Source organism: Dermacentor silvarum, chromosome 11, assembly GCF_013339745.2.
Source record: "Dermacentor silvarum isolate Dsil-2018 chromosome 11, BIME_Dsil_1.4, whole genome shotgun sequence".
In the NCBI taxonomy this organism is placed as follows: Eukaryota; Metazoa; Arthropoda; class Arachnida; order Ixodida; family Ixodidae; genus Dermacentor; species Dermacentor silvarum.
Window position 1 is genome coordinate 114822329 of NC_051164.1, and position 27685 is coordinate 114850013.

Sequence of the window (27685 nt, forward strand, 5' to 3'; positions counted from 1 at the left end):
TATAGGCAGTGAAGCTCAGTCTTGCCCAAAAAACGGGTACAGACCACCTGAATAAGCCCACGGCACGAACTTGCACTGCTTCCAAGGAAGGTAGATTATTAAAAATTTACCGTATTTCTTCAATTACAACGCGAGTTATTTTTTAACGATTTTCGTTGCTTGAACTCGACCCTCGTGTTACATTCGAATAACAACAACATTTTACTGTTACGTTGGCAAGCTGTAACCTTATGTCTCGATCCAATCCATAGACAAGTTGACCGAAGTTAGAACTTGTTTTTGATTGGAATCGACACTGTTTTTGCTGTGCTTGTGACTGGTTACGGTGCTGCAATACCCTACCGCCTTTTGGGGTTCGACTCCGTTCATTCGCGGCGTTATGGCGAAGCAGCGCATTCAGTATGCGGTCGCATAGCACTACAGAAGTTACAGCTCCAGATGTGTCTACAGACTATGAAGGCCACCAAGTGTACGCTATTAATAGTGTAAGGCAGATGTGTCGTAAAAAATTTGCCTTGAACAAAATATTGCTGCAAGTTCCAGAACTGTACAAGCCAAAGGTCCTGCTATACCTTATATATATCTTGCAATAGAAACCAGAACAAGTAATGTTAAAGAAGCCGAAAAGGAAAAGCTAGCGATTCATTGAAAACAAAACAATGTCACTTCAGTAGAAATGTGTAACCAATTTGTTTTATGTTTTGCCTTGTAACTCTTTTGCAGCTATTGCGTGGGGGAATAAAGTTCATTATCAGTGGGTCACTGACCTGGCTGTTTAAGTTTGGGTGTCAATTTTGATAGCTAGCTTATCAGAAAATGGAGGATATTTCTTTAGATTTTGAAAGTTTTGAAGGGTTATATTACCACATTGTAATATGAGCAGCCCTTAGCAACACTGACACCTGCACCTGTCCCACCTGCACCAGCAGTATCCCAACTGCTGTGTCCAGTTGATGATTGCGTGCAGTGTCTGCAGCAAGCAAGCAGACTCACCTGTACATGATGACGTTGATGTAGCAGCTGTCACGACCAGATGCAGGGCTCAGGTACGTGTTGTCAGCACAGACAAAGCGAATTTCCACAGGTATGTGCACAGAAGCACCTGGGGTGCTGTCAATCCATTCCTTCAGTTTCCACAAGGCAAGTGCAGTGTTCTCCCTTAATTTCACAAGGCCATTATAAACAGAGAGAAATGCTGTGAGAATTGTTTTGCCTCTTGTATTGAAATGCTTGATGCAAAAACATGACAATAGACATTAGCAGTACAGCAGAGGCAAGATGTGATGTTCTTCAGAGCTGTAGCAGGGTTACGTTAATATCAACGTAAACAATGATGGTGATGTATAAAGTTTTGTCGTGCAAGGGCCAACGATGGCCGAAGAGCGTCAAGAAATGATGTGATGCAGCCAATGGTGCGGTCAATAAAATTAAAAGGGCATACATGTGACATGGCTGTACAGTGACCTAAATATATTTACTGTAAATAGTCTTCGTCCGCAGGATAGGTGGCTCGTAACAATATGCTATATCTGTATTAAAACTATGATGATGACATATGAGGTGTGCTACCCGCCGCGGTGGCTCAGTCAGCGCTGCACTGCTGAGCACGAGATCGTGGGATCGAATTCCAGCCGCGGCGGCCGCATTTCGATGGAGGCTAAATGCAAAAACGCCCGTGTGCTTGCGTTGTAGTGCACGTTAAAGAACCCCAGGTGGTCAAAATTAATCCGGAGCCCTCCACTACGGCGTGCCTCATAATCAGAACTGGTTTTGGCACATAAAAACCCGGAAAGAAGAACGTACGAGGTGCGCTATGAGAATAAAAGGTAAGATATGAAGAGTGATACACAAAAAGATGAGCGCCAGTAGCACTACTGCCTAACCGCCACCCTTAAACACAAGGGCATGGACGCACGTGCTATACCAAGTAGTACTGCCGCAGCAGCAGCTTCTAGTGAGAGGCCACGCTGTTATCTCCTAGGCTCATGACCTGCAATATGCTCACATCAGTATAACAATCAGGACACGAGTACTTCGCCTCATTGTGAATGTGTAATGCATGCGAATGTGTAACTCAGGAGCACGCTTTGCGACTTCTACAAAATATGTGTCACATTCTACAAGTTGCCATTGCCATGGTGGTACAGTCGAACCCGGATATATCCAACCCACATATAAAAAATTATTGTGTATTACGAACAGCAGTAAAATCCCCTTGAAAATATTTGTATAAAATTTTTGTCTTATATATCAAATAACTTATATATCCAACTTTATTGTGATACCCTTCAGATTCAATATATCCAGGTTCGACTGTAGCAGCTTCGCTGGAGCCATAAGGAAATGTTCCAAGTTTCCTGACCCGTATTGAAAAAGGCTCCCTTACTGATGTCGATTAGAAAATAATGCAGCAAATGTCAATGTTATATCGTTAATGGGTGTGTAGCAAGGTTAACTGAGGGTTAAACTTGACATTGAGGAAGTATGTGGAACTGGTGTATGTTCTTTGCAGGTGAAGAGACCACTTATTCAATTCCACGTAGAGACTTTGAATAAGGCTTGTTCTGAAGGTGGTAGACAGGATCCCGCATCCATAGTGCACTCGGCGTGGCAGAGTGATATAACACGGCTCCATAATCCAAACGTGATTGGACAAGGCTCTTGTACAAGTTCAGTAAGCAGTTCCTGTCACTGCCCCATGTTGTGCGAGATAGAATTTTCAGTAAGTTCATTGTTTTTACGCATTTTGCCTTGAGATATTTGATGTGTGGAATGAAGGTCACTTTTGTGACCTTCATAGAGTTCGAAACTGGGATCCAGAAGCATCCCTCTCTTTCTTGAGAAAAGAACACAGCAACTTTTCTGGGGGTTAAACTTGAATAAGTTTTTTTCTCCCCATTTAGACTATTTGTTCAGGATGCCATGCTGTACTTGCCACTCACACACTGCGAGGTTACTGATGCGACAAAATTCTTTATATATAAAGCCTGCCAGCGCCAGCAGTTCACGGACACTATAACCTAATATCATATAACCTGGCTTGGATATTTCACACAAGGTTAACCCTTGCTGCCAGGAAGATCGGAAGTAATACAGAAGTGAGTAGCATACAGGAAAGTTAGAGAGAAAGGTGAAGATTTTAGAAGAGAACAGGAAAAGGCAACTACCGATTTCTCCCGGGTGGGTCAGTCTGGGGGGTGCCGTCTACGTGAAGCGGAGGCCAGAAAAGGGGTGTTGCCTCCGCCGAGGAGCCATAAAGGTCCAAGCACTCAGCATTGGCTCAACCTCTAATATCCCTCTTTCCCCAGAAACGACTAAGCTGCGCACAGCTACATGTGGGAGGGTCCCACCCCTATGTGCTCGGGTCCGTGGTGTCGCAGCACACCAAACACCTGCTGACGCAGATGCCCCTGCGGGGCGTAAATGATGTGGCTTATGCAGTGAATGTTGAAAATTTGCATGCACCAGTTTGGGCAAGGTGCTCATTTGAAAAGATGAATTCACCAGATAGGAACCTTAACACAATCAAAAGAATTCATAAAATGTCTGCTGAAGCATGGCAAAATAAAGAAACATCTAATTTGTTACTCTAACCTAAATCTGCTCATAGCTCTCAAAATGCTTCCAGATGAGGCACCCATGAGCCAAATACTCAAGTGATTTTGAGATCAACAATGTGAAGAAAACAGATCTGTACAACAAGCAACGCAGAAGCCTTAGTTGTTCTGCATCTACGAGCCACATTCCACCCTAATAACACATGGACAATGCTGGCCCTTAAAAACTTAGCAAACATACGTTTCTATATTTACAATTTCACTATAAGGCAAAAATTTTTTGCTCCTGCTGTCAGTATCGCAGTACACTCCAAAAGACACGCGGTGAATTTTTAACATGGTCACAAAGTATTTTCTACAGCGTCTGGAATTAAGAAATTCCTGAACTAGGATACAAAAGAGCCACAATGCAGTAAAAGAAATGGTTATGACTGTTAGCGTTCCTCAGTTCCTTCGCCTGCAATAATGAATGGTGCAGGTGTATTGATGTAACCACTGCTGCCACTGATGCTCCATGTGTGACACGGAGGCACAATTTCGCTCTGACATTTTTACAGGCTTTTAGTCAACATGCATAGGGTCACATTCTGGTGAACCTTGACTGCAAACTTGTGCACAAATTCAAGCAGCCATCTCTCAAAATAAGAACAAATCAACATGCACCATGCTAAGCTTCATAAAAAGTGCCCACATAACTGCACTGTCCCAGCTGCCCTGACATTTCAAGTGAGTCAGCATCATCCAGCATTAGATCAAAGGCAGGCACTCAGAAACAATTATTAAAATATTGCAAAAGCAAACCCATTCTGGCTATCTGAATGCAGTGGTGCAACAGCCAAAATAGGATTGGGAGCAATTTTTGGAGCAGGAAAATCTAGCTTTTGGAGCAGGAAAATTCAAATTTGGAGAAGGTTATGGGGGAAAAAAAAACACTGCTTTGGAGCACTAAATCTTAAATTTAGAGCAGTTTCACAAATAACGCTTACTCATGAAACGGCGTAAAATTTATCCCGCATAATAAACGCACCCCCCAACTTTGCATTGGATTTCTGGGGGAAAAAAAAGTGCGTTCATTATGCAAGTACATACGGTAATTCACATTAGCAGCGTAGGTGAGGGCAGGGGCGCGATTGGAGATCGTTGTTCGGAGCGCGCGTGATCGGTTGACCTAGGCCTGCACCCGGCAAAATTGAACGTGCGCTCCGAAAAACGACCTCGATCGCGCCCCAGTAGTGCACTGCACGCAAATTTTTCCGCCAAACATATCGACATCGAAAGTACACACGCATTTCTTCGTGAGTGGTTCCCTTTCGTTTTTTTTTTTTTTCTGACGATATGTCGCGACGTTCCGGTGGTAGTCGAAACATGCAGCGACCGAACCCTTGCTAGTTTTGTGCATTGCGTCGCCTACAAAGCTCACGCCGTCAGTGCTGAGTAACTTGCTGTACCGTACAAGCGAGTTTCCCGGGGAGTATTCGTACCCGCTCCGCTCATGACCACGTGCACAGATACGCCGAGGATCTTATTGAGTCAACGCGGCAATGGCAAACTGCTTTCGTTACTGCAGGCAACACGCACTCTGCGTCTCCGCGAGATTTTACTGCATATACAACACGCCGCACTGCAACCAGCAGTAAAAATATTCTTCGGCGCCCACCACCAAACACGCCAACGTCTCGTCTGGGCACTCCAGTTTGGATCTGGTCTGCGCTACTGGTACTGTAATGGCGTGTCAAGCTGCAAGTTGCCAGCGCGGCCTTTATTTCCCGCTAAAACTAGTGTAACCGAGAAATTTCGCGGCCGGTGGGGCATGTTTAGCGCAGCGTGGCGCAATTTCAGCATATATCACAGTTTTGCGCAGCTCAGCGCAAAATACAAAATTGTATCAAAATGGTGCAATTGGCGCACCTGTTGCACCCCCTGTGAATGTGACGAGCTTTTCGCTGTGCTCCAAATTGGTCAGTCAAATGTACCATAACATTTTAATAGTCACTTACACTATCCTTTATTCATAGTAATAAGTACACCTTATGAAAAAAGCCTCTCTTAGCAGTCTACAATTACTCTTGTACTGCACTGCCTATATCTACCCTACTGTCTATGACTCCTTTTTTATACAGTAAAATCTCGTTACAAGAGGCATGATTACAAAAGGCACTCTGCTACTAAGGACAACTTTTTAGGTCCCTAGAGTAAGTTCTTCACTATTTAGAAAAGACACAACCCAGACACAGATTTTCCATCAGAATCCCAGATGAAAGATCCTGCGGAAAACTGCCCTGAAGATAAAGCTTGGGCCTGCATCCTAGAGACTGCAGATATTCCAGAATCCAGAAGTTTGTGACTGCAGATGTGGACCTTGTGTGCTCCGAAGAGCTTGCACATCATGCAATCCTCGCGCAAGTAAATGGTGCATGTGCCTTAGAAGATGAACCAGAGGAGGAGGACGACGATGAGGACGTTGCAGAGCAAAAACGAACATCTAAAAGCACTTCAAAGGTATTGTGAGCAACAGGAAGACTTGTAAAGTGCTTTACCTTCAAAAGTTAGGAAGGAAGCTAACACAATCTGCTGTCACTAAAAAACAAACTACTATGAATTACTTCAAGCCATCCTGAGCAATTTCCTGTAGATGTGTTCAAACACACTTTGATGCAGATGTATAATGAAGTAATCTAGTCGGACTACTCAGTGTTTTTCAAATTTTGGGTTACAAGAGACCTTGGTTACCGGGTCCCTTATGTGTCTCTTGTAACAAGGTTTTACTGTATGTCCATCTGATCCTCAGCCACCTCAAATATGTTTTCCTTTTTCTTCATTGTGTACCTTCGATCTCGTCCTTTCGGCTTCACTATCAATGCACACCTGAGCTGGTCTCTCGTAATGTTTCTTTTCAACTGCTCACTGTGCTATCCTGCTTTTCCTTTCATGCTTATTCATGTGTGCCCACCGAAGTTTCGTGCTTTCCTGTGAACTGTACCCAGGGCTGCATGCTTTTATTCGACGCCTTTTTCCAATTTCTGTACACATACCTTGCAGCAAGTCCGCCGAGTTAAAAAAAATTTTAAAAATGAAGGTAGACCTGCCACAACCACCTCTTTAAAATTGCTCTCTGACACTGCAGGAGTTCTTCAGTGCTGGTGCCTCATTTGAATAAGAAGGCACACACTAAAAACGTAGCTTGACAACTCTCAGTGCCATATAAATAATTAGTTAATTAGTTAAAAGTGACTATAAGGTGTTCCACATTAATCACAATGAGCATTATTGTGGCCATGTTCAGAAATAAGTTGGTAACACAAAAATATACCATGCAGTTTTCACAAATGCGTATTCCCCACCATGGATGCAGCAAGAAAAGACTGGGTAAACAACAGAAAAAGAACCTGTCTTACCTTGGAATGGACCATTCATTGACATGTTGCTTGAATCTGCATTCGTAGTTGAACACACGGTAACTCACATCCACCCTCTGGCGTCGTGGTGCAAAGACCATATTCAGAAACATCTTATTGAGCCAAGGAACCCAGGAAGGAAACCATGTGCTGAAAGTATAGGTGTCATTCTTGAGAATCAGTCGAAAAGCTGAACACTAATCAATCTTTACAAGCTTCTTAGAATGGAAGGCAAATGAGGCGTTCCCTAAAAAAGTGTTTGCTTCATAGCCCTCAAATACAACATAGATGTTAAGGAATCATTACTCATGTGCGTAGAACCATCAACCGAAAATCACCATAGCCCCTTCGCCTCACATAAGTTGATGATTTAGAAGTTGACTGAAATTTTGGAAAATAGCACTTATCATTCATTAGTACTCATCAAGAAAAGTTCTTAGCTCACAATTCCACTGCATCTGCAGACAGCTTGTTTAACTAAGGCAGCATTGCACTACCATAAAATTCCGAGCATGCGCCCCCACCCATGCGAGAGCCGACGCTAACAAGCAGCAATGTTTTGTTCCCGTTATTCCACTTTACCCTCTCCTCGCAATAATTTCACACGATGAACAAAACATGCTGATAGTTGCGGCACCTCCAGCTGCGATGCAAGCATGGCCGAGCCATGGTTCGCTGTCCGCCGTCGGTAGCCATGCACTGCAGCTGAGCTTGACTTGTATCAGAACTCTCGTTAGTGCTAAACATTTGACCGTGGACATGGTTTTTAATAATGTGAACATCACGCGTCACTTTACTCTAGCGAACATCATTTTGCCTGGAATAGAAGCTGCATAACCAATGTTCGTGTGGCCGGTCGCGGCGAAGCGCCGTTGCAGTGTCAATGCGCTATTTCTGCAGTTCTTTCGATGCTTTTGTGAGTGATAAACAGCACTAACAAATGTTTGGCTTAATAAAGTTCATAATAAATAAAATTTTAATTCCATTCTCACTGCGGCCTTTTTTTTTCTTTTTTTCCTTTTGCTGGCAGTAAAATTTGTCGTCGCCATCTTGAATTTTGGTGCCGTGCCGGGATTAAGTTTGCCGGTAATTTCGACTTGCTTGAGGGGGGGCGCTTGCTTGGAATTTTACGGAAGGGCTAAAGATGATGTGCGTTCAGCGCACTTAAAGGGACTCTAAAGGCAAATGTACCAAGTCGACGATGAGTGTTTAAATACCATTACAGAAACCTCGCAACACTTGTCTCATGTCAACGAAAGACTCAGTCTACAAGAAAATTGCATCTGAAGGTTCCGAATACCTTTATTGCAATGCAAATACCCCACCACCTAAGGAGGGAGTGGTGACGTTACATACGCCATCACCGCCCTTAGCTTCCGTCGATGAGTAAAACGGCGCCCGACAGACGGTGGTACGGTTTTTTGCACAAAACACAAACGCGCGGCCATGGAGAAACCGAGCCAAGACACAGTGATGGATTCGCCGCAGAAGCTGCTTTTGGTCACGTGGCATGGACCGTTCGGCCATCCCGCGACATTACATGGAAGTGTAATTCTTTGCTACTTGCAGTTTGTGCGAGTTTCGCGAACCAACAAAACCAGCACAGCACTATGCGATAACGACACTACTGAAACGCGAAAGCGCGGGCGGCACAGAGCCGAGCGAAAAGGAATCCTTTCGACCGCCCGCGCCGTTGTCAAGTGTAATGTCAATGAGCCCTTTTTTCTAAAAAGGAAATAGTACTGGACAAGTAGCATTTTCTTTAGTCGTATAATGCAATACAACGATGTTTCAATAATGAGTGGTTGAGTACTAGTGACAGAACTTAAATGAGGAGTGCCTTCGTCATCGGGCAAGTACTTGAATGTCCCGGGGGAGTCTCTAATAATGGCCTGCATTTACCTCAATTTCTCGATTACTAAGGCCCTGTCTGCGATATTGATGCCTTAGAAATTCTCGAGCACTAATCTATCACTTTAGCCTGACTTAGTATTTGCCTTTAGTGTCCTTTTAAATGCCAACACTTGTGATGACACAAACAGTCTGCAGCATCCATCGGCAGCAGTCAGTAAACTTCCACTGTGGATGCAAATTCTACTGTGGAAGTCACATAAACATTGACAAAAGAAGTTGTTATGAAACAGGTTTTCACATGTTGACATGAATACTTAGAATTTTGAGCCCTAGTAGAGGCCACAGTTCAGAGCACCACTATATATGACAACTTGTGATTTTGAGAAGACCAGTCACCTTTGCTTCCTTGAGCCTGGAGATGTGCAAATACACAACTGTGTCATAATTACACAGTTGTGTATTGCGTAAGTACGCTTATGCAACTGCGTAAGTACGCAGTTGAGTAAGCTATGGGGTTCTTAGCTGTGAAAACGTGTAATTCTTTCCAGCTATCACTGGGTAAGCTACCATATTGTCCTGCCATTGTCATGTGCGTTAAATGGTGTAGCTGGGTGTGCCACTGCGTTTAAGTTGCTTTGACTTCTTCAGGCAGAGGGGCATCCCACTCAATATCCAATTCCCACAGTGCTTGGAACATCAATTTGATTGTCATTGTTACAGGAGAAATGAGACGAAGTGGGCCATATATACAAGCCGATGCCTGAAGGATGAATCGTCTTGCGTTGCTGTTTCAGTTTAAGAAATGTAAGATGGCCTCCATGGAAAATGCCAAATGATCTCTGCCCTTATCTCATGCAAGTCTGAGGGTCTGCGAGGCACTTGCGGTTGGACATTCCATGTAGCTAAGGGCACATCCGGTTCTTTCGTCATTGAACAGCTCTTAACAGCTCCTTGGAATTTGAGTTCTACTTGCGCAGTGTCATGCTTGCTCGGTTCATGACATCTAGTGCCCCTTCGTAGAAGTCTGCAGCCTCCTCCACTGTGTTCACTCCTGTTATGAGGTCGTCAACGAAAAGGCTCTCTAGGATGGTTTTTCTTATTTCTAAATAATCTCGTGCTGTGGACAAATGATGGCACACGATGACTGCAATGAGAAATGGACTACTCGTCAAGCCGAAAGGGACCCTTGGAGGCTCTGGGTCTTCATTCACTGGGAGATGCTCATACCAGGAGAATTGCAGGGCATCACAATCTGCCGGTTGCACCTTTCGTGAGAACAAGAATGAGATAGGACATGCCCTTCTTGCAAGGCTAACCCTTCAGACTGATTTTATTTTCTTTCAAACGCACAGGTTGCGCCTCTCCTGCCTCTTCTTTTGCCGGCACTGGGCATGCCGTGGCCAGACTTCACCACAGGGGCCCGCTCCTGGAGACAGAGTCCATTTGCTAGTGAACGCACTTGTAACCTCGAGGGGCTGGAGACAGTGATGGCGAGGGAGTAGGAAGTGGAGAAAACAGGACACTGTCAAAACTGTTAATGGAGGTGTTGTCGATGAAAGCAGGTTTGAGTCTGTCAATGGGAACGACTGTTGGCTTGTCACCGAGATTAATTGTGAAGTGTTTGGGCTTGCAGGCTAAAACAAGATATGGTCCCGTATATGAAGGCTGAAGCGACCGCCGAGTGGTATTGAAAAACATGGGATGTCGTATTCACGTCCTTGAAAGTGAAGGCTGCTTCTGGGGTCTTTTGATGAGGCTGGACGGGTCGAAGAGCGTTGAACAACTACTGCAGTTGTTGGAGAAATGAGGATGCATCCCAGGTTGTGGAGAGGTCTCGAGATAGTCTGTCTGAATTCGGCCAGAAGACGCTGGGTGGTAATATAAACGAGCTGGGCTGGGGAACTCTGCAAGTTTTCCTTAAAAGAAGCACGGAGACAAGAAAATACTACTGGAAGGACATCAACCCAGTTTGCAGAGTCGCCATAGGCCATAAGTGCCACCTTAAGTTGTCTGTGTAGACACTTGACAAGTGCGTTGGCTTGCGGGTGATACGCAGTGTTTTGACATGATGTATGCCGATACGGTTAGTAAGTCGTCGGAAGATTGCACTCTTGAACTGTCGGCCTCTATCAGTTGTCATCTCAGATGGGTCGCTGAATTGTGTCATCCATGTGCTTATAAGAGCCTCTGCGACAGTTTCTGCAGTGATGTCTGGAAATGGAGTGACTACAGGCCATCGAGTAAAACGGTTGACCATGGTTAAGGCATAGCGATACTGTTTTGATGGAGGAAGAGGTCCGATGATACCTATGTGAACCTTCTGGAAACGTTCAGTGGATGGGAGGAATGACTGTAGGGGACTTCAGATATGTGGCGATGTATCTTAGCTCTTTGGCAGTCCAGACAAGAGCGTGCCCATGCCCGCACGTCGACATTCATGCCTGGCCAGTAGTGATGCAAAAACTATCGGTAAATTGACTATCGATAGCATCGATAGTTCTTTTTAAACTATAAATAGTGTAACTATCGATAGTACAATCAATAGTATTACTACTGATAATACTATCGATATGACTGTGAATAATTATGCTGTTGTTGGCCGGCGGTATTGCCAAAACATTTACGATAGCCTATTATCAGCAATACTCAGTTTGTTTAATTTATGAGCAATTTTTTGGCAAATGAAATAAATTATTTACGCAGTGAAAATGCCGGAATATGTGCATCAGTAAAATCACTCAAAAGTAACAAGTTACACCTTATCCTCAAACTTAGTTCTTGATATTTTTAAATCACAAAATGCAATATAAAATTGAAGCCGCGCTCCACCACATGTAACGGCTTCGTTTCCGCTACAGCTGAACAGTTCAACATAATTATCATGTGTCAGCCAAGCATTCTGGTGAAGAAACAAAAGCATGTCACCTTTCTTGCTCTTCAGCCTGCTGCTCCTATCAGAAATGGTCTGTCCAGGTGCTGAGAATACGCATTCTGCGGGTACTGATGTTGCTGGAATGTACAAGTACTTCCTAGACACGTTAGAGAGCGTCCAAGACTTCCAGAATTCTAAAGGGTTGCTCTTCCTTTCCTGTGGATGTAACTCCAGGTACTGGCGAACCATTAGTTCTGCGTTCGAGGTTGCGGTTGAGGGCTCCTGTTGCTGTCTCTCAAGGAACCGCAGAATTCGGCTTCCTGCCACAGCTTCATTTGGAATCGCCTGCTGTGTAAATGGTTCAACTGCAGGACTAGCTGGGCTTTCCGACAATCGCTGGCTTAGTTCACCAATCAAACAAGCACTGGCACGGTTCTGCATTTGTTCTGATCGAAAACGCTTGCTCCTTTAGTCGTGGGTCCAGTAGTGTTGCAAGAGATGTTAACTGTCTTCATAAGTGTCCATTCTTTTATGCAAGGAGCAGATGCACTCTCGAAGCACTTCTTTACCAACTTCGGTTTTTAGCACAGGCTCGATGCACTCTTCCAGCTCTCGTGCGATCACAAACCACAGGAACTACCAAGGAAATGGTAGTCTACTCATCTCCAGACACTAAGTCCATGGCCTCCTCGAATGGTTCCAGTACTTCCACAACATCCTCAACGAGCGTTATATCCTCTGCTGCTAACGGGCTTGGTGCCTGGGGTAACTTTGATGGTGTTAAGGTTAACAGCTTCACCAACCTCCAAGATTATTTTTAGCATATAAAAGATGCCGTTCCACCATGTTTGTGTCTCCTGATTGAGCTTTAGCGGCGGAACCTTACCGACATGCTCTTGCTCTTTTCAGAGCTTGGCGGCAACGAAGCAGCTGGACCTCACGTAGAGCACAATGTTCTTGCACTTTAGCGCATGGCTGCTAGTTCTTCACTGCTTTTTAGCCCATCCTGAACAGTGAGGTTCAGCGTATGAGCGAAGCATGATAGGTGCTCGACACCCAGCAGTCGGGCTGCAAGAACCAGCCTCTTATCGTTGTCTGTGACAAGAGCAATGATTTCTTTGTGAATACCCCAGTCTTCAGCCACATCTATAATGATGTCGGTGACGTTTCGAGCAGTGTGTGCGCACTGAAAAACTGCTGTGGAGAGCACTGCAGACCACATAGTTGTGCCTTGCAGAAAGTGGCACGTGACTTATGCAGATGTCAGCTGTTGCATGATGTCCAAATATCTGCTGTTATGGCATAATGGCTTGTCGACGTCAGCGTAACATGCAATTTCACCTTAACGTTCACGTATAAGTTCGGCAAAATAATATCAGAAAGCTGCGTTCAGCTTGGCAGCTGAACGCAGCAGTCGTATGGCATATTTTGCAATCTGATCTGAAAACACCAATAGATGCTCCAAACTAGCATTTTTTCTGCTCCAAAAAGTAAAATTTTGCTTCCATCACTGGCAAAGTTAAAGAGAGTGGTATACACTACACTGAATATGGAACAGCTGATCAAAGCTTCACAAAATGAAAGAACAAGCACAGTTAACGGTGTTACTAAAAGTACTAAACGTAGCCCTACGATGTTGCTCGCAAAAATAAAATACTAACAAAGGTGTGCATGCAAGCAAACAATCGTTAGTCATACGTCACACTGTGGGCGGATGCCAGTTCCGTGTCATGACGCAAACGTGCTTCGAAGCAGTTCCCAAACGATGTGTTCAGAATTCCTTGCGGCAGCCTGACGTGGCTAAGTGCCAAGGACAGTTAGGCGGAGGAGTGCACAAGGATGCCGTCACATTACTTGTGAGCATGTGCTTGCGGGCGAGGTCGCTTGAAAGTTATGTTTCTATGCTGGAAAGACAGGGCCCCTCGCTTGAAAAAATGAAGTATTGCAGATCTATGTGACATGCGCCATTGATGTTGCTTTCTCTGCTTGTTTTGTACGTCTGCGGGCGGATTCAGTTTCGTTTCACAAATATGCGGAACGGATCTACTAGTTCGCGATTTCTACCTCACTTGCTTGCTTTGCTAATCCGTGGATGGATCTAGTAGATCCGGAACTGCATGAGAATTAAAAGAAGAAATATCGGTGGCGCTGGTCACTTGATGTTGTACTATAAAATTCTCTCAAGTGATAGCGCTGCCTTGTCAATATTGGAGATTTTCACGCAGTGCCACAGTTGAGCCAAGATGCCGACTGTAAGACGGACTGTCTATGATCAGCCTGGACGCAATCACAAGTTTCCTTGACTGCACGATTGAATCACATTGTTTCAATGAAGGTGAGTGTTTATTTTTAGCTGAACACTTGTATTAGTCAGTGTAAAACAAAGAACCGATGACAAACTGGAGATCGTCGGCATGTGTCTGCAAACTTCCACCGTGCAAGCGAAGCTGCACACGGTTGTCGCCTGTAACCAGGGCTTTAGCGCTGTCAAGATTGCCAGTGCTGTGTTCCTGCCCATCGAGAAAGTCAGAAAAAAATGTGAGCATGTCTCGCATGTAATGCTGCATGGTTACAGGTAAGCAAGGCTTTGCGAAATCATTGCATGACGCTGAAGTTAGCTAAAATGGTTCGCAATGGTTTCACTTTCGATTGTCATCTACCTGGATTTCAATTCAGAAAGCTGAGCCCCAGTACCATTTACGTGTGGCCATTGCTTCAGTCGAGCAAGCAACATCCTTGTACATATGTACATACTGATACGGAACAGCCGCACTGAAGAGGAGGAAGACGTTGATATAGCGTCGCCATCTTCGCCTCCGTTGACTTCCGTTAATAAATTGTAAATAGCCTTGGGCATAAGCTATGCGCAACAATATGTACATTCGTGAGCAGACTTGTTTAGAGCGCTGGAGTGTCGTGCTGCAGAACAAATCATAGTGCGCAACTGCTGTGTCAAGGGCAACGTGCTCGTTCCTTGCTTTTATGTCTATGCAGCTTCGATTCAGTTCAAGCACTGACCTTGAAACCCAGAAACCATACGTGCTGAAGTGATAATTCCACTCAAATTCAGCTCAGAAGCCGGCACAACAAATGGTGTGTCTCAGGTCGCTGTTGCCAGCATAATAAAAAAATTTGTGACACTACCTAACACTTTATCCAGCAACTGCACGTAAGGTACATCTGCTGAGCTTGGTGACGAGTAGACTGTGATAATGCAGAGTCCTGCCATAGTTACCACCACCACCATATACCACGCACTCGGGGAACCAAGTTTATGCTGCAATGAATTCGCGTGGTTGATTTTTTACTATCGATAGTACTATTGAAAGTACATTCGTTTCTGTGCAGAATAATTGAAAGTACATTGCGTTTTCCATGCAGAATGACCATGAAATTGGCGTTAAATTAACATATGCCAAGACGGGGCGAAAAGTTTGCCTACGTGAGTTCGTATCTCCCGCCATTACCGCGCAGCATGTCCTGCCTGCGCGCCGAATGCGAAAGCCACGGAGAGCATCGCGAGTTGGCGCAGCGTGCCACAAGATGGCGCCAGCAGCTTCGCACCCGTGTTTGTGCTTCACTATGCCTTGGAACTATGCTCCACGCATGTAGAGAGGAAAAGAAAAAAAAAGGTGAAAGCTCACACTACGCCGCACAAAGCTCAAGACACAGCGAAGCTGGCCGATTGATTGCGTCTCTTGGTTGCAGCTAGGTTGAAGATGACTATGTCAAGGTTTAAACTTGGTTGTAGCTAGGCTAGGTTGAACTTGGTAGTAGCTAGGTTCGGCCTTGGCCGTGCCTGAGTTCCAATGCCGACACCACGTTCCACCGCGTTGCAATGCCAACAACGCGTTCCAGCAGACCCGCTCCGTGAATGCATGTCTCTCTCTCAGACATGCAGCCGTCACTGCATGTTGCATAGCGCAGCTTGAAACACCAACACCGCGTTCCAATGCCGACACCATGTTCCACCACGTTGCAATGCCGACAACACATTCCAGCAGACCCGCTCCGTGAATGCGTGTCTCTCTCTCTCTCGGACTTACGGCCGTCATTGCACGTTGCATAGAGCAGCTTGCAACGCCGACACCGCGTTCCACCGCGTTGCAATGCCGACGCGTCCCAGCAGACCCACTCCGTGAATGCGTCTCTCTCTCTCCCGAGCATAGCGCGCAAAACCTCTTCTTCACCTCGCACAGCATTGGCACGAGCGCATGCGAACGCCCCAGCTGTGGACGAAGAGGATGCTCGAACGCAATCATATGGTTCGCATAAATGCATGTTCTGCAATCGTGGCTGTATAGCCTAGTGGTTACGACGCTCGCCTTGGGTCCGTGGGTACGCGGGTTCGAATCCCGCTTCGGCAAGAAAGTTTATTTTCTTTTATTCCTTTCTTCATTGCTGATGATGATAGTTTCTTGATACGAACCACAAATTACGCTGGCTTGAAAACGAAGCGTCACTTGATCTTCCTAGACTCGCTCAGCATGCGTTGAAATGCGCCGCAGAAGCAGCCCCGATGCAGCGGACAGCCCGATTAGTAGAAGATAGCACCGACAAAGCACAGAGCTGTGTCGCTTGAGACCAAGCCACAAAATATGCAAGACTCAAAGAAGTACGCCGTTACCATCACGGATGCAATCAGGGGCCATGCCAATGAACGGAAAAGGCGGGCTTTGTGCACAAGGGCAACCCCCCCCCCCCCCCCCATGATAGTGAAACCAACACGGTGGAAGCCGCTGACATTACTGAGCTTTGGGAGCATGCCGCTACTGATGATGAAACAGGTGGTGCTTTGATGGAGAAGTCTCTGAGTGAACATAGTGCTGCCTCGTTCTGCCAAGAGATATCCGATGGGACGATCGTTGTTGCGACAGACGGCGGCGTTGTGCGACGGAGGAGACGACAGCAGCGGCAGTGAGGATGAGATTGACACCGACCCCAATTGAGTCGCCCATTGATTTCATGCGTGCTAAATTATTGCCGCCAGTGTTTGCGCAGCAGCTGCACATGAGGCACACCTCGGTTTTGAATCTGAAACTCCTGCGAAAGCAAGTGCAGATTTCTAACTATTTCAGTTGCAGTTTCGTCGGAAGGCGAAGCATCGATTGCGATAGCAAATTAGTAGACAGCTATACGAAGTAAGGATAGTAGTTTTATCTGCCGTATAAAGTTGTAAATATTCGCTTACTAACTAAATAAACAAGCAAGGTGTCACACACGTACAGGTAAACAAGAACACATCTCTCTCGATAATCGTGGAAACTCGTGAAATTGCGGGAGTGAGAAAGCGTGTCAGCAGCAGCAAATTGACCTTCGCACTGGCTGCTCTTGCTTCAACACGAACTAAAGTCGAAAGCACTGCGCATACGAAGCTACCGGCACTCGGCGCATGCACTTGGTACTTATCGCAGATCGCTTTGAAGATATGATGCCCGTGCGGCAGCTCCGTCTCCGCCACTTCGGCAGCTCCGTATCCCCTCCATTTCCGCCACTTTCTCCGCGTGCGAACGAAGACCGCGCACTTCCGGCCGCCTTCCTCTCTCGCATGCGCAAGATTAAGCTGCAGTTACTGGCTCACCCTTGCACACACAGCGTATGGCACACAGCGACAGTGTCATCGCCATTGGACTTTATACGGAACCTCACGGTGATGATGACGGCGATAACAAAAATGTGCTTGGAGTGTCCCTATAATTGCTATCTCAATAATGAACATTATTTTTCACTGCATACTTTCTACAACAACCATTTTTAGCACAAATGGCAAGTTCGGTCTCGGAGCTTCAAAGGTACAGTCCAGATATAGCGATGATCGGTTATAACGATCAGATTTCTCGTTCTTCTTGATATCATTATAAGTGGACTGCACTGTATGGAGGGGCTTTAGTTTACGCCTCCACCCATTCGTTAAACCCCCAGCTCGCCTGTGGTTACCGGGATGCCACACACGCTCGGCACTGTGACAGAATGCTCGCAACGCACACTGCTTCGACAGCTCTCACTTGGGATCAACTGCCAGGCGGCTGGCGGTGAGTTTGGAGATGCTTTGCGCTGGCTCCAAGACAACCAGAAGTAGACGACGCGACATCACATCATGACGTAGAGTGACGTAGAGCCAGTGAACGCAAAGTTAAGCCCCAATCGCTCAGCAAACGAGTTGAGGAGAAAAAATTAAGACAGTTCCACGCTTGTGAAATCTGATGAAACAGCTGAGCTTTGCAAGCATGGGTGTATAGCGTAGTGGGTATGACACTCGCCTTCGGACCATAAGTACCTGGGTTCTAATCCCGCCTCGCCAAGAAAGTGCATTTTGTTTTATTTCTCTCACTCTCTGCCCCTCCTCTCCTCCTATGCTCTGCTTTCACTCTCTCCTAGCTCGGCGATGTTGCGCACGACGTTGGAGACCAACCAAGCGAGGCTTTAATAACTCCGCTGTAAAAGCATGGATATGGAGAAGGTTAACTTGTAATCGTCCGTAGCTCTCTTAACATGAGATGCTTCACACAAATTGTGATGTGAATGTTTTACTGTAGCTGTACCCTACGCGTCTACAAAATTTGTCCGAATTGTTTCAGGGACCCTTTACGGGAAGCAATGACTGAACTACTCAGCCTACTGAAACTATCATATCATCTTTCCAACACATAAGCATGCTTTCAGTTTGCACTCATGCTAATGTTCTTACACAGAGGAAAACATACAGTTCAGCTAGTTGTGCTGATTATGAAAAATGATAAGCATAGTATGAAAGATTCAAAACTGACTGCGTGGAATCTGCATGCAAGCCAATTGTGAAATATAAAAGCAGTTTTCTATGGGTACCAAGAGGGGGATCATAAAGTACTATCAGTCAAAATATTGATAATCAATTGAACGATCACAATGCCAAGGCTCTCTCACCTCAGGTAGAGTAGGAACTCCATGACATAGTACCCAAAGACATACTCCACAATCCAGTAATAGACTGCTTCAAGAAAAGATGGCTTTGTTATTTCCTGCAGGTTAGATCAAGCTCCTGTTAGTTTCAACAATCCAAGCTAGCACATTTTCTTTCAGAAAAGAGGAAGTATCACTACACAAACTACAGATTTTGCAGCATCACATAATGGCATCTAAATCTAGGGCAGGAACAAGAGAAGAAAGTCATGAATCAGGACCAGTATGCCCCAAATCTTCCATCGTGCTTCCTCCCCTATTCCTAACTCCTTTGTAATGTACCTTCTCCATTTCCTCCCTTCATTGGCAACTAGCACTAAATCTACGCATCACTGTGCAGACAAGGAAGCAAATAAAAATGACAAACATACTAGAAGAAAATTGGTCACCGATTCATCAGGCAGTGTGACATAATGCAGTAGTCTTTAACCAAATTGCAATGCCACTGCAATACATTCTGCAACCATCATTTGCAGTTTTAAAAACAAGAGCTTAAGGCTTATTTCTGTGGTTAAAAATTTACAGTGCTGAGGAGGGCACTGCAGTTTAACTTTAACCAAATGGAGCTCTTCAGCATGCAGTTAAAGGGTCCTTAACCAGGATTGGGCATTGCAAACAGACAAACGTAGTGTTTAGATCACGTGCAGACAATCATGTCTGCAAGTTGGAAATTCAAATGGCAGCCCGGGCGCCTTATTTTTGAGGTCCCAGCAAATATACAATCATTCTCAAGTGACTTCAATAAATAATCCAATGTAGAACACACAAACCATCAGCGTAAGTGTGCTGTACCGCAAAAATAAAGAAATAAAAAGGGAGAGAAAGAAATTGTGGTGGTGGGGAGGCGGGGCCACGTATTAAACATGGCACAGTCCCTTGGCTTCAATATGGAAGAAGGTGGGGAAGGAATGTCACTAGTGGACACTAGTCAAGGCAATGTGGGAAACTGTAGGTAGGCAGAGAAGCTTGCCTCATGTCAGCATGGCAAAGAGATTTCCTACGATCTCCTCTAATAATCAATCAATTTGAAAAATTATTGCAAGAGAATGCTCTGCGGACGGCTCTTTACGACCTCTAGTGTCTAACCAAAATTTACAATGGGGCATTGTGAGAGGCCCCTTAAATCTAAGTAAATGAGCACTTCAGCACTTTTTTCCTTATTAGAATGTGGCTGCTGGGCCAGGAAGTGACACTGCTAACTTATAGTCGGCAGAAGAATCACTCTGGTGGCCGAGCTTGCCCCCCTTTATAACAAACTTACAGTGAATAAATAGACAATTTGTGTCTTCAACATAAGAAATAACAGCAGTAATGTTATTCTAGTACAAAATTTCAGTAAGAGCAATCTCTCAAGCCCTGCATGCACTAGAAAAATGAGGGTTCAACTAGGGCCAAAAAGAGTGCTTACTTCATTTGTTCTTGTCAGATGAAAGCAAACCGCAGTGTCTGTATGTGGGTACCACAAGCAGCGAAAATGGTCTGAACTTTGCAGATGCACATCCAAATTCTCTAAAACCTGGAAAATACAATACATGAAGAGCTTCAGCACTGCGTGCCTTGTGCTGCTAGCTTGCATGGCAACATAGCAGTATGACTGCAAAAGAAACCTTCATGTAAAGCTCAGTTGATTCAATTCTCACACGAAAGGTAAAACTATTTGACTCGCCTGAAACTAAAAATGTAAATTGGGTAAAGAAAATAACAAAGCCATATTATTCCACTGTGCACATCTTTGCATAAAAAGCCAATAAATAACATCAAAAGAAGAAGAAAACAACAAAGTTAGAGTCGCAAAATTCCTGCTGCCGCATAGCGATGGCATTTTTTTAGGCTGCGCGGAGTGACTAGTAACATGTGCACCAAAATTTTGTCACATTGTCTATGCAGCATTTTCTATGGGCCCTACATCTTAGAGCTGTATATTTACATTTTGTTACATTCTAGCTGTAGTATGCTGTGAAACAAACACTAGCTCACAGCTCCACTATAGCTGAGTATGCTGTGAAACAAACACTAGCTCACAGTTCCACTATAGTACATGGCCTCCAAATAAATACAGCTCAAATTAGAAGGTTCACACTTTAGAGCCTTCAGGTTTGGTGTTCCAGGTGACTCACACATTTGCACAAAAGAACAGACTGATGGGCTAGTTGGTGTTACATGTAAAGCGCCATGTTCTTGGTTGTCTTTCGCGTGCCGTTTGCACTACACATCACATGTTTGAAGACTGTGTAGACAACTTTAGTTGCCTGGATTTACAAAGAATGTCGATAATTACAAACAAGCGCTCATAAATTTGATACAACTACAGTGAGTGCTACTACTACTTCAACTATGATGAAAAACTCACAAACCTGCTGCAGTTCACATGAGTAGCGCACCTCTCGCAGTCTGAAAGCTGGCTCACACTGGACTGTAGCTGTAATGACAATGCCGATGGAACCCAGACCACAACAGGCTGCACGAAAGACTTCCTCGTTCTCCGTCTTCGAGCAGCAGAGCCTCTGGCCACTGCTTGTGATGAGCTCAAGTTCCAAGACCTTTCGATTCAAAAGCAGCATTTTATTGTAAGCATGGTGTTTTCTTCAAATTTATCCCAGAAGACATGAATACTACACCACTAAAAGCTTTACAGAAAATTTTGGTTTGCAATTACAATTTTTGCATTTACAGGAAGCCTATAGGAATCTGTGGGAATCCTGTCCTGTACTGGTTGTTTAAGGTGGCTGAGTGAAAAGAAAGGCCACACACAAAAGATAAAGTGAATAGAAGCACTCAGGCGCAAGCAATTACTTCCACAAAATGGCACTTGCCAACAGACAGCTGTAAGCGGGCATTTGTATTTGCCTTCTTTCACGAGTGCTTTGTTTATTTTCTAGTGCAGTCTGGTATCGAAATGATTACAAAAACATTGTCATGCCATTCCATGTGCATAGCAATGATTGTGAAGCTTGTTTAAGAGGTATGCAACATAGTTAGATGCAGACAGTAAAGAGAATTTGCTTATACCTGTGTTGAAAATATGCCGTACTTGAGCCCAGAACCATGAACACCGGTGGCAATGGCCCCACCAAGAGTTATGTCGGAAACAGCACCAAGGCTGGAAAGAGTTGCAGATGCTACCGTCACAAGATACCAAGAACATCATCATCAATCATCACAGGAAACCAGCTGGGACCAAGCTGCACATTAACTATGCTGCATGCCTCATCATGAACTGAGTCACTGACACATTTTACAGCAGCCAACAAGATCAAGCTTTTGAGTGTACCAATACAGTGGAATCTCGTTGATACGAACTTCACGAGAACCAGAAAATAAAGCGTATCATCCAATGTAATATCCAACCAGATCGTATTATCGGGAAAAGAAAAACAATCGTATTATCCTGAAAAACATATTATGCAGAATCGTATCAACGAGATTCCACTGTAATTGCCATGAACATCATAAACTATCCAATACCACTCAAAAAAAAGAAACAGTTGTACATTCATGGAGTCAAGGAAACATACAAACAAGAAAAATCAATTGACAGTACTTGCACTGAATGATGATGATGATGATGATGTGTGGTGTTTTATGGCGCAAGGGCCAGTTATGGCCAAAGAGCGCCATGCCAGTGTTTGAGTGTGCAGTGGAGCGATGAATTCTGAGAAGTAGATGAAGTGTGGCTGTAAAGGGGCCTAAAAATAATCGCTGTAAAATGCGTAAAATATACATGCACTAAAATCATGGCAATGACTAATGAGGTGTACTATGAAATGAAGAATGCACTGAGAAAGAATGACACGATGTTTAAAATATTTAAGATGTAGTAGTTGGAAAGAAGCACTACTGCCTAAACAGAGCCCTTGAACCACAAGGGCCTGGAGGCATGTGCTTATGCAAAACTACCATCACAGCGGCATCCTCTGGAGAGAGGATGCGCTATGAATTTATTGGGCTTATAACATGCAGTACCACGTCATTTAAGAAAGCGAGGACTGCTTTAGTGCTAAACAGCGGTTCCTCACCAAGAAACATACTGGGATGCAGAGGGACATGATAGCGGTAAGCTAAAGGGAAATGTTTTTTTCTATCTGCTTCGGCATCCCGACACTCCAGGAGAACGTGGAAGACGGTTAGCCTCTCACCACATCTACCACATGTTGGTGGTTCATTCCCGGTCAACAAAAAACTATGGGTGCCAAATGTATGACCTATTCTGAGACGACAGAACAGGACATCAGTTCGCCGTGTTCTCGTTGCGGAGGGCCAGAAACCTAACTGTGGCTTAATCAAGTGAAGCTTATTATTTGTTTGTGCATCCCACAGACGTTGCCAATGGCTTCGCAATTTCTTACGGAAGAAATGTTTCAAATCTGTTGCAGAAACAGCAGCTGTAGGATTAGTAGCGTGCGATGTTATTGACGTAGCCATTCGGTCAGCTAGCACATTACCCTCAATGCTTCTATGGCCAGGCACCCAGCATATAATGATATGCTGATTAGATACATACGCTCTACACAGTACGGAATAGAGCTCAATGAGTATAGGATTTTTCTGTTTACAGGGTGACTTTAAAGCGTTTATGACACTTAGAGAGTCTGTAAATATGATTGATTTTTGAAGTTTAGATTTCCTTATATGCCTCACAGCTGACAATAGTGCATAGGCCTCAGCCATAAAGATACTTGCTTCCGGGTGGAGTACACCGGATTCCGAGAAGGATGGGCCGACGGCTGCATACGACACCCCGTCACGTGACTTAGAAGCGTCTGTATAAAACTCTGTGCATGTGTACTTGGACTGGAGTTCAAGGAAATGCATTTTGATATGTGCCTCTGGTGCGTGCTTAGTGACCTCCACGAATGATGTGTCACACTCTATGAGCTGCCACTGCCACGGCGGTAACAGTTTCGCTGGAGCCATAAGACAGTGTTCAAGCAACGGAACACCCATTTCCTCACTAAGATTCCGCACACGCAAAGAGAACGGTTTTCTCGATGCCGGTCGATTTTGGAAGAGTGTGGCAGTGGTCATGTCGTTTATGGTTGAATAAGAGGGATGTTCAATGTTCGCGTGTACTCTAAGAAAATATGTAAAACTATTATATGAACGCTGCAGATGAAGTGACCACTGATTCGACTCTACGTAGAGGCTGTGGATCGGACTTGTTCGAAAAGCACCGGTCGCGAGGCGGATGCCTAGATGATGAACGGGGTCTAGAATTTTTAATGCACTTGGCGTTGCGGAATTATAAATTATAGCTCCGTAATCAAGGCGTGAGCGGACAAGACTGTTGTACAAGTTCAGTAGGCATTTTCGGCCACTACCCCATGATGCACGCGACAAAATTTTTAAAAGGTTCATCGTCTTCAGACACCTTGCCTTTAAATATTTAAGATGGGGGATAAAGGTAAGCTTTGAGTCTAGAATTATTCCCAGGAATTTATGTTCACTGCTCACGGATAGTTCCTCTTGATTAATCGTGAGATTTGGCACTGGTGTCATGCCTCTTTTGTTTGAGAAAAGTATGCACGTACTTTTCTTTGCATTTATTTTAAATCCATTTACATCAGCCCATTTAGACAGTTTGTTTAATCCAAGCTGTACCTGTCGTTCGCAGATAGCAATGTTGCATGATTTGAAACCTATCTGTACATCATCGACATACACAGAATAAAACATGCTGCGTGGAATAACTGTATACAGGGAGTTCATTTTTACAATAAAGAGTGTGCAACTAAGCACACCCCCTTGTGGCACGCCAGCCTCCTGGGTGAATGTTCTAGATAAAACATTGCCCACTCTTACGCGAAACGTCCGGTTAGACAAGTAGCTTTCGACTGTGTTTAACATATTTCCGCGGACCCCCATCGCAGAAAGATCTCGCAGAATTCCGAAGCGCCATGTCGTGTCGTACGCTTTCTCTAGATCTAGAAAGACCGAAAGTAAAAACTGTTTGTGTATAAACGCATCTCTGATGTTTGCCTCGATGCGAACAAGGTGGTCTATTGTTGACCTACCTTCTCGGAAGCCACACTGGAAGGGGTCTAGTATTTTGTCATTTTCTAGGAAACAGATTAGGCGCCGGTTTATCATTTTTTCATACAACTTGCACAGGCAGCTTGTTAGCGCTATTGGCCTGTAGCTGCTAGCTAAAGACGGGTCCTTGCCTTGTTTAAGAATCGGGATGACTATGGCTTCTTTCCACAAGGAAGGAATATATCCAGCCGCCCACATGGCATTAAAGAGAGAGAGGAGTGTTGTCAGTGTTTCGGGGTGTAAGTACCTAATCATTTCGTAGATGATACGGTCGCCACCTGGCGCTGAGTTGTTGCAACAAGCGAGAGATGCTTTAAGTTCGGCTAAGCTGAATGGTCGGTTGTAAGCCTCATTTGATGAACCTTTGCGATTAAGGGGCTGCCGCTCTTCGCGTTCTTTGAACTTCAGGAAAGATTGTGTATAGTGCGATTCACTCGATACATATTCGAAGTGTTTGCCTAGACTATCCGCCTGGTCTTCCAGGCTATTTACTAAGGGTAGGGGATGTGACTCCCGACCTATTAATTTATTTACCCTATTCCAGACTTTCATTTTATCTGTATACGAGTTTATGCTGGAGATGTACTTTTCCCAGCTCTCTCTTTTAGCACGTCTGCGCGTTCTCCTGCCCTGCGATTTTGCTTGTTTAAAATTAATCAAGTTTTCGGCTGTTGGGGAGTTGCGAAACAATCCCCAGGCCTTGTTTTGCTTTTTACGTGCTTTTTGGCATTCCTCGTTCCACCAAGGCAGGCGACGCTTATTAGCTAGTCCATTAGTTTGTTGTATGCACCTTTCTGCAGCGTCAGTGATAAAACGTGTTATATACGCCACAGCATCGTCTATGTTAAGAGAGGCAATGTCATCCCGGCCTAAATATGTTATTTCTTTAAAAAGTTGCCAGTTAGCAGAGTTAACCTTCCATCGGGGAACATGTGGCGAGCAACCATCTTGTTTTGTTAAGCTTAGTATAATTGGAAAGTGGTCGCTCCCAAAGGGGTTCTTCAGAACGGACCACTGCAGGTACGGAATTAGTGTACTCGACACGATACTCAAATCTATGGAGGAGTATGAATTATGCGCCACGCTGTAGTACGTTGGCTCTTTCTTATTAAGTAAACATGCTCCCGAGGAAAAAAGGAAGTTTTCAATTAGGCGACCTCTTCCATCACAACGCGAGTCTCCCCACAAGGTGTTATGTGCATTGAAATCTCCGAGAACTATGTATGGCTCCGGAAGTTCATTTATGTAGTTTTGAAATTCAGTTTTATGTAGTTGATAATTGGGAGGGATGTATATAGAGCTGATAGTGATCAGCTTGTCAAACAACACCCCTCGGACAGCAACTGCCTCTAGGGGCGTACGAAGTTTTAATTCCCGGCAGGCAATACCTCTATCGACTACAATAGCCACACCACCGGAAGACACGACTGTGTCATCGCGGTCTTTACGAAAAATGGCGTATTGCCGGAGAAAGTTTGATTGTGTAGGGTTAAGGTGTGTCTCTTGAACACACAGCACCTTAGGATTAAACCTGTGTAGGATTTCTTTGACGTCATCGAGGTTGTGTAGGAGTCCTCTGACGTTCCATTGTATTATTTGTGTATTCATGTTGGAAGTGTTTTTTTTTGTGCTGTGTGTTTAAAAAAGAGACTAATTTAACTTACAGAGCCCTTGTCGGGCCCTGTGATGCGGGCTTTTTCTTTTTTGGAGCGGTCGAGAGATTCTCGCCGCTCCTTTGGCGCTGGCTGCGCCGTCTGGCTGGAAGATGTGTCCATTGGCTCTTGCGGAGTGCTGGACACCCGCTCTTGAGAGCAGTTTGTTCGCGGTGAAGGCCTCGTCTCGAGGGACAAGGCCTTGGAGGCCACTAGCCCGGAGGTTGATGGCCCCTTCTGCTGGGGTGCCGGAGCAGCGCTAGCTGCAGCCGCCGAGGGGGCGGATGGCGTCGCTGGCAGCTCACTGTGTGTGAGCCGGACAGCCGCAGGAAGCCGCTGTGGCGCTGCCCCCTGACGCGCCACTTCGGCAAAGCTGGTTTTCGGCAGGTGCAATACCCGCCTGCGTGCCTCCTTGAAAGTTATGTTTTCTTTTACCTTAATTGTCACTATTTCCTTTTCTTTTTTCCAGGATGGGCACGACCGCGAGTATGCGGCGTGCTCCCCATCACAGTTCACACAATGTAGAGAGCTTTCACATGACTCAGAGGAGTGTTCATGACTACTGCATTTCGCACAAGTTTGGCGGCCTCTGCAGTTCTGGGAACTATGGACGAACCGCTGGCATTTGAAACATCGAAGAGGATTTGGCACGTATGGCCTAACACGAAGCTTGATGTACCCGGCCTCGATAGACTCGGGCAGAACACTTGAGTTGAAAGTAAGTATCAGATGCCTGGTCTGGAGTTCTTTGCCATCTCGCCTCATTTTAATCTGTTTTACATTGATGACATTCTGCTCACTGAAACCCTCCAGGAGTTCAGCCTCACTCAGCTGCAACAGATCGTCATCTGAGACAACGCCACGGGTGGTATTCATTGTACGGTGCGGGGTTACTGTTAATTGCGCATCTCCAAATGATACTAGATTGGGCAGTTTTTCGTACTGTTTCTGGTCTCGGAGCTCCAAGAGGAGATCACCGCTCGCCATCCTAGATGCTTTATAGCCTGGTCCAAAAATATCAGTCAAAGTCTTTGACACAAGGAAAGGTGAGATTGCTCGTACAGATTTGTCTGTTTTTTCTGAGTGAATCACATGGAATCGGGGAAAAGTTTCTCTTTGGCGACCAAAAAACTGGAAGACTTCATCGGTGCGCCCTCGTTTCAGACGGCGATCGGATAGTGGGGGGAATGAACTTGCCATAAGTATATATGGATTTTTCGGCAGCAACGCCAGCCACCCACCATGGAGTCCAACAAGGGGACGCTGGAGGGCCTGTAAACACAAGACCTGCAGACGCCGGCAGTACGTCACCACTATAACCAAATATGGAGTATCCGAGGTTGGGTACCCACACAAGGTTAACCCTAGCTGCCTGGGAAATTGGAA

General features: G+C 45.0%; 1 protein-coding gene across 3 annotated transcripts in view; it reads right to left on the reverse strand.

Annotated features, from left to right (window-relative positions):
- LOC119433475 (L-gulonolactone oxidase-like) overlaps positions 1–27685 on the reverse strand; it is a 63190-nt gene that overhangs the window by 16513 nt on the left and 18992 nt on the right. For 2 of the 3 annotated variants that reach the window (XM_049658863.1, XM_037700702.2), the window contains 6 exons: positions 21627–21717; positions 20972–21157; positions 20026–20133; positions 18582–18676; positions 6953–7102; positions 994–1158 (listed from right to left, as the gene is read on the reverse strand). In XM_049658863.1, the coding sequence (XP_049514820.1) occupies positions 994–1158; positions 6953–7102; positions 18582–18676; positions 20026–20133; positions 20972–21157; positions 21627–21717 (795 nt within the window). The remainder of the gene's footprint in view (positions 1–993; positions 1159–6952; positions 7103–18581; positions 18677–20025; positions 20134–20971; positions 21158–21626; positions 21718–27685) is intronic. The other variant, XM_037700704.2, reaches the window with a different exon arrangement.